The 7,893-nt window shown below is 34.3% G+C and overlaps 1 protein-coding gene across 1 annotated transcript; it reads left to right on the forward strand.

Moving 5' to 3' along the window:
- Nucleotides 1–228: 228 nt before the first annotated feature.
- Nucleotides 229–6,225, forward strand: LOC108664493 (rRNA-processing protein FCF1 homolog; the record flags this gene model as incomplete). The annotated part of the gene is given in 7 exon segments (XM_018151088.2): nt 229–314; nt 2,086–2,153; nt 2,596–2,661; nt 3,010–3,130; nt 3,648–3,836; nt 4,941–5,035; nt 6,167–6,225. Coding segments are annotated over 7 exon segments (576 nt in total). The 3' UTR covers nt 6,201–6,225.
- Nucleotides 6,226–7,893: the final 1,668 nt, after the last annotated feature.

A 7,893-nucleotide genomic window follows, 5' to 3' on the forward strand; every position in this document is an offset into this window, starting at 1 on the left:
CTGCAGGTACGGCGAGTATGCAGACCTGTGTGGTCTGTTGCACACATTCATCAGACCCGCAGACCGTCTGCTTGTTGCTGGCTGTGGTAACTCCACTCTCAGCGCAGACCTTTACTCCCTGGGCTACAAGTTAGTGCTGGTCTATTTACTATAATTTACTACTATACTATACGTCACTACCATACACTACTTACTATTACCTCCTCGTGTTGACTTTTTACGATTCAGTTGAAGTATTGGTGTCTGTAGGATTAGTTGTTGTCAAGAGCATCTACACGTTTGAAAAGTCAGGGTGCACGTCATCTCAGAAAATGGTGAGACTTGGTTAATACTTTGTAATTAGTATAGGTTGGCAGGATTTGTTCCGTTAATACTTTGTAATTAGTATAGGCTGGCAGCCTGGCAGGATTTGTTCCTTTAGACAGGTTTCATTAAAGAATAAAGACCAGAGAATTTGTTTTATTGACGATTTTCTTATTAGTTTTTTCAACATATCGAGCATTTTTTGTTTGCTCAGGTAAATCGAAAATCAGGGTACTGATGGACATTTTTATTTTGTTAATGACGTTTCAATCATTCATTATCAAGAATCAAGTTAAAAGGCGCATTGAGTGACAAAATTTGGGTCGACCGTCAACATAACACATAAGTACAATAGCTATCATGTTGAAATGTTCATGTAAATAGGAATTAGGATTTAGGATACTAGTCAAAAACAGAATTGGTTGGAAATAATGCCTAGTCACAAAAATATTAAGATGAACAAAGATCAAAACACCAAAAATTACTCCAAAAACAGTCTCAACTCTCAAGGTTCTGACAAATCCAGTAGCTTGGAGCCTTGGAGGTTTATGGCTGGCCCAGGCTGGTGTCCTACCCAGGGCCCAGGCTTACTACCCTTAATGATGAGATGAGGGCCTCAGCTATCGCAAGTCAGTTGGCGTAATAATATGTTGTAATTTAATATAGTCCTAGTCTAGCAAGTAGTAGCTGCAGCGTTGAAATTTATTGTAGAAATATGTAATTTAGTATCTGCAATAATTTTCAATATGCAAGATTAATATTAAAATTCATAGTTCATACTATGAGAAAAATAATTATATATTCAAATGATATTGCAATGCCAATGGAGAGTTGAAAAACTTTCTATCTCTGCCAAAGCCTAATCCAGAAATTAGGCTAAGTAGAAATTTAATTACTATATATATTACTACAAGCATGTAATAAAACTTTAGGTATTTGTCATCAACTACGTGTGGAATAAATTTACTTTATGAGCCCTGACTATAGCTTTTATGCACTTTTTGGAGCTGCAAGATATCTGCTAGATATACCTAGTACATTCTCTAATATAATTGAATAAAGTTTAATATTAGTCCAGCATATTCCAAAGTTATCAGAAATATTTTGATTTCAGTAATAACTAGGAATTTTCCAATCCTTGGGACAAATTCACAGATAGCTAATCTTAAATATCAGGCAGAATTTTCCTAATATCATTAGTAAAACTATCAGTTTGCAAGCACTGGCTCAAATGTGATGCGCCCTCTTATTTTTCACAAAGTTAATTTGGCAAGTGATAAAAATGGGTGAAGTTGACATCAAGAATGGGGAATTTTATCTCATTCCCAGGCATAGTAGCAAACTAGAGATTTTTTAGAATCGGTTAATTTTTAATTTCCTTATCTACTCAAGATTTATATCTATATCTTGTGTAATGACTATATCTGTATGACAATGCTAGTATCCATGATACTCTAAAGGCTGGTCTACTTATAGGCCTTAAAATTGTATTGGAGGAAGAGTCTAAAAACTCTCTGCTTTGCCAATATGTTCCCAGGCTGTAAAGTACAGCCCTAGATGGAGAAAGTCCTATTTTTTAAAGATTTTGCAGCGATATTTTCATATGTATTGAATTATTAGGGCTTTGCTATATTTTCATACATATGGCGGCAGTGGGTATGAAATCATGCAGCTCTAATGTATATATTTTTGTTTAATTGAAAAAATTGTGATTCAAAAACAGGCCATTTTGCAAAATGTTTAATTATCTTTAACTGATCAATGTGTATATTTATTTTCCAGCCACGTTTCAAAAAGACTCGGAAGTTTGCAGTTCAAAGGAAAATCCTCAAAATGACTGATGCCAGATTGTAAGTAAATTAGCATTATTGTTGTTAATTTTCTGACCATTAAAATAGAAACCAGCTTGTTAGTGTGATTAATCCTCCTGTTGTCTTCCTTTGCAGTGTACACCATATGTCCTTGGGGTATAGGGTTGAAAATACACATCATTTTGACCTGAAGACTACAGGAGAGTTGAGAGGAATAGCTAAATCATGGCATTTATGAAATGCTAGTGAGACCAACCAATGTCTATCTTGTGTTTAACCTCTGTATAAAATTATATTATATTTTTTTCAATTATAAGAAAAGCTAGACCAGGCTTACAGTTCACTAGAATGTACCCTTTCTGTTTTTTATTTGTAGGTTATTGTTCTTGAAGTAATTTTTCTTAATTAAGTCATAGCTTCTAACATTTTAAAAATATTTTATAATAATATTGTTTCAGTAATAATCCTTACTTTATTGCAGAAAACCTGAAGACAGAGTCATCAGAAAGAAGAAGAAGGATGAAAATGATATACCAAAATATGAAGCGTGAGTCCATCCAGTATTTGATTTTTATTTCTGAATGTTATTGCATTGTAACATACAAGTATTAAAAGTGCCATGTATGACACAAGAAATTCCTTGCTTGTGTAAACCATTTGCTTGGTGGTATACCGTAAATTAGTTGATAAAACTTCATCATAATTATTTAATTACAAAAAAGGATTTATATATATATTTACATCATTGAACTGCTCTATCTTATTTTTTTCAGATGCCTATAAGCTGTACTCATAATCTTACGTCCATTTGGAAAAAGGTCAAATTATTATTTGTATGTACTACACTAGATTTCACAATGAAAATAGAATAACAACTAACAATTTCTCTTTACAGACCACAGACAACTTCTGCCCTCTTCTTCAATTACAACACCCAGCTTGGACCACCCTTCTTAATATTACTGGACACAAATTTCATAAATTTTGCAATAAAAGGCAAAGTGGATCTTATTGATGTGAGTTTTATTATTAAGCCACCTGGGCCTATACCTTCAAAAGTAGCTAAGTGAACGTAAGTACTTACGCTCTATTTTCTTGTCTATGATTGGTGGATTTTGCTGAAAGGCCGTCAATGATTGGCTGATAAACTTACAATGTCTTAACTTTTTTTTTAAAGTATAGGCCCTGTTCCCCTTCAGAATTAATTTTAGACGATTATTTCAGAATGAGATTGCTTGCCCTCAATTTAGATTTCGCATTTAATTATTAATTTTTTTATTTATGCCAATGGGGCTCCAGAATTTAATTGTAATAACAATTTAATGATTTTTAAGCTGTAAGATCTTGATGAACCTTGCTGTTTCTGTTCTTTTGATAATTGCATCTTATTGCATTTGAAAATGCAAAGAACACTTGGTTATAATTTTTCACAGTTTTGTTACTATGGTACCTGAAACATAAGTTTGAGCAGAATAGTTCAGTACTTTAAAAGCCTTTTGAATATTTTATTCCTGAAGTTGTTATTAATTGCAGGGTATGACAGACTGCATGTATGCCAAATGTATACCTTACCTCACTGAGTGCGTGAGAGGAGAAATGGAGCGGCTTGGTGAGCGCTACAGACTGGCTCTCAAAATACTCAAAGATCCTCGCATCAAAACTCTAACTTGTTCTCATAAAGGAATATATGCAGATGACTGCATTGTGGAGAGGGTCAGAGAGGTAGGTGCTTACTAGCTCTTATGATGATCCTTTGCAAGGTGAGTTATTGCAGCTTATGGCTTATGAGGCACGTAGTTGTGTTTGGTGCACATTTTGTGAGGTCCAAGCACAATTGTGCTTGAAGTTAGTGCAGCTATACTCGTATACTTTTTCTTTGTTTCTAATTGCCATTGACCTAACATAATAAGAACACGAACATTAAAAATAAGTGAAATAATATTGAATCATAAATTAGACATAGATCTTACTCTGTAACAGGGCTTTAAAAAATAAAATTTAATGCTTTCTTGTGTTTTTAGACCAAATTGACTAAAAATAGTATGTGTGTGAAGATAATTTTTTTGTTACTATACCGAGAATTGTTTGGTAACATGTATTGTTAATGATATATTGCGGGTTGTTTCCTTACTGCCCCAGTAATGATGTAATCATGATTGTACTTTATTATTGTGTTGTGCAGCACAAGTGCTACATCGTGGCCACGTGCGACAAGCTCCTAAAGCGATTCTACATTAATATGATGATTCTACATCAATAATTATTATTGTATGGTTATTCTTCATTGATTTTTGTTCTTATTGATAATCTCGCCCACTACTCACAATGTTATTGTGTTGTGCAGCACAAGTGCTACATCGTGGCCACGTGCGACAAGCTCCTAAAGCGATTCTACATTAATATGATGATTCTACATTAATAATTCTTATTATATGGTTATTTATCATTGATTTTTGTTCTCCGTGATAATCTTGCCCACGACTCACAATGTTTGTGTTGTGCAGCACAAGTGCTACATCGTGGCCACATGCGACAAGCTCCTAAAGCGATTCTACATTAATATGATGATTCTACATTAATAATTATTATTGTATGGTTATTCTTCATTGATGTTCGTTCTTCGTGATAATCTCGCCCACGACTCACAATGTTTGTGTTGTGCAGCACAAGTGCTACATCGTGGCCACATACGACAAGCTCCTCAAGCGATTCTACATTAATATGATGATTCTACATTAATAATTATTATTGTATGGTTATTCATCGTTGATGTTTGTTCTTATTGATAATCTCGACTACTACTCACAATGTTACTGTGTTGTGCAGCACAAGTGCTACATCGTGGCCACGTGCGACAAGCTTCTCAAGCGCCGCATCAGGAAAATTGTTGGAGTCCCCATCATGAGCGTCGGCCAGCGCAAGTGCGTGATATCTTCTTGTCATTGCTCTTTATTTTCTTGTCATTTTTCTTCCTGTTCTTGTCATTATCTTCCTGTTCTTGTCATTTCTTTTTTTTTGTAATTTATTTTCCTTTTTTTGTTATTTCTCTTCCTATTCTTGTAATTTCTCTTTCTGTTCATGTCATTTTTACAAAACTTCTCTTTCACTTCACTTCTTGTTGTTTGTTTGTTTGTTTTTCTGCTACAAATCTTATACTCGATATTCAACACAATTCTACCAGTCCAATCAATCAAAAATTTTGCACACTTAAAGTTGGAGACAATGCTTGAATCAATTGACACAATAAATAATTTTGAAAAATTGAATTTTTTGATATATGATGATAAAATTATTAATTTATTGTACGTGTGTAACATCGGAGACACTGGCTTCTTTAGAAGTGTTGTCTTTAAAAATTAATTTTAAAATGCATATTATTATTCTCTTTTCTCTGTTCTTGTCATTTCTCTTCCTGTTCTTGTCATTATCTTCCTGTTCTTGTCATTATCTTCCTCTATTCCGATGAATGACACCTTTTTTGACTTATAGCTATGGACGGCTTTTTTGGATTATTAATTAATTAATATCAATTATTTATTTATTGATTGAAGCTTTCTGTCTTCATGAACATATTTTTATTATATTTGCGAATGATTATATGAGATTTAGTAAAGTATCTGATGGCTATACCCCACCATGACTCACTTATGGTTTGTCATTCGCTACAAATTTGTCAGTGCCTGCGATGTGAGAAATGAATATTTTAATTAAATTCTCAATAGCATTATGATGTTCCTATGCATGCTTTTTAATTATCTTAAATGAATTTATTGGTGTGAGTTTATTTTTATTTTTTATTTTGGGTAGCCCAAAAATGAATTATTCTCTATGAAACTTCTATTTAAATGTAAATTTTCAAAGACAGTTGATGGCAAGGAGTGTCAGATTTATGTTTTATTATTAAATGAAGCCACGGAATAACCTTTCTTCTCCTTTAGGCGGTGAGAGAAAAAGAAGTTATAGCCTCACATATAATGATTGTCCAATACTTATTCTCATCATTCATTCACTGATTACTGATTCTTATTCATTTCATCATTATTTTCCTACAGGTTCGTCATCGAGAGGATGGGAATGGGAGTTTAGTTAAGCAATAAATAATATAATTTCTTGTGTTTTCTTTAATGCCATGTAAATAATATTTCAAAATTCATAAATACAGAGAGGTAGTCAAGTGTATAATACTTGTCTTGTATAGCGCAACTTTTGCGGTAGAAGAACGACTAAAAGCAATGCGTGTTTTTTCTGTTCTTTTATCAATGAAGAGACATTTTTCTGCTACTCAATAACCCATGTGTTATCAAGGTTGTCAGATCTCAGCATCTGTGATTTTGTACCTGAGCGTAATAATGGTTAGTTGTGGTTTGAGTTGGTATGTGTAGGCAGGTTATTTGTTACACGCTTGTTATACCCTTTACACTTGCAGTTGAAAGGTTAAGTTCTGTGTAAACTGGATTCCTTCCATCACCCTCCTTTTTAGCGCATTTTCTCATTCATGAAAAAATGCACTATTTTGCTCGCCATGTCCGTCTGTCTGTCCGTCCGTCCATCTGTTTGTCCGTCCGTCTGTCCGTCCGTCCGTGACTTCAAGTTTTCTCCGACGAAAAAATGCGCTCTCTGTCACTCACTGCAGTGAGTACTGAGTTATATTTTTTTCTAGTGTCTTCGTTTTTGTTGCGGTTCATATGTCTCGACAATTCGTCTGATATTTTCACGTTGGTTCCAGCTTCATGATGATTTTGACTTCACAATCACTTCCCTTGTTATCAATAGTCATTCACTTTATTTCATTTAGTCAGAATTCGCGTCGCAATCGCATACTATAATCGTCCTGTAAGACGGTCATGTTGTTACGCTGTCTCCAAGAATTGTTATCGCTGATTTAAAACTGGATATGGCTCATGAATGGCCCAGTGGTTAAAGTTCAGAGTACCATGACTGGCGCAGGGAGGCGCGGGTTCGATCCCAGCTCTGTGCGTCAGTTTCTGGTCAGAACCGGCAAGGAGGCCAGGCGGTTAAGCACAGCAGAATTGTAGCAGTGAGTTGCGAGTTTGAGACAACAACAAGCTGTGAATGTTCTGCGATGTAAAGAATTGGCGACGACAAACCTACGGCCTACTAATCGCTGAAACCGCTATTATTATTATTATGAGGCACATAGTTGTGTTTGGTGTATATTTTGTGAGTTCCAAGCACAATTTTGCTTGAAGTTAGTGCAGCTATACCTACTCGTTAAGGGATTTATTTTTGATTGCTCCGTAGTGGCTCAAATGCCTTAGAATTTAACTTTCAAATATCCAGTGTTTTTCTTAGTTTCTAATTGCCACTGACCACACATAATAAGTACGTGAACTTGAAAAATAAGTGAAGCCAAGTTGAAGCATAGATATAGGCATAGATTATATTCAGTAACAGGGCTTTGTGGAATAAAATTTAATGCATTCACATGTTTTTAGAACAAATTGACTAAAAATAGGATGTGTTTAGATAATTTTGCTACTAAACCGAGAATTGTATGGTAATATGTACTGTTGGAGATATATTGCGGGTTGCCTTACTGCCCCAGTAATGATGTAATCATGATTGTACTTTCATGGTGATCATGTAATATAAAATTAGGGTTCTCATATATTATTATCCAATAGTCTTCAATCTCAATTAAATAGGTTTTCTCCATTATTTTTCCTTCATTCTTGAGGATTTTCCATTATTAATGGTTCCCATATGGTTATACAGTTATNCTTTTATCAATGAAGAGGCATTTTCCTGCTGCACAATA

This window comes from Hyalella azteca, unplaced genomic scaffold (assembly GCF_000764305.2).
Source record: "Hyalella azteca isolate HAZT.00-mixed unplaced genomic scaffold, Hazt_2.0.2 contig14337, whole genome shotgun sequence".
Classification (NCBI taxonomy): Eukaryota; Metazoa; Arthropoda; class Malacostraca; order Amphipoda; family Hyalellidae; genus Hyalella; species Hyalella azteca.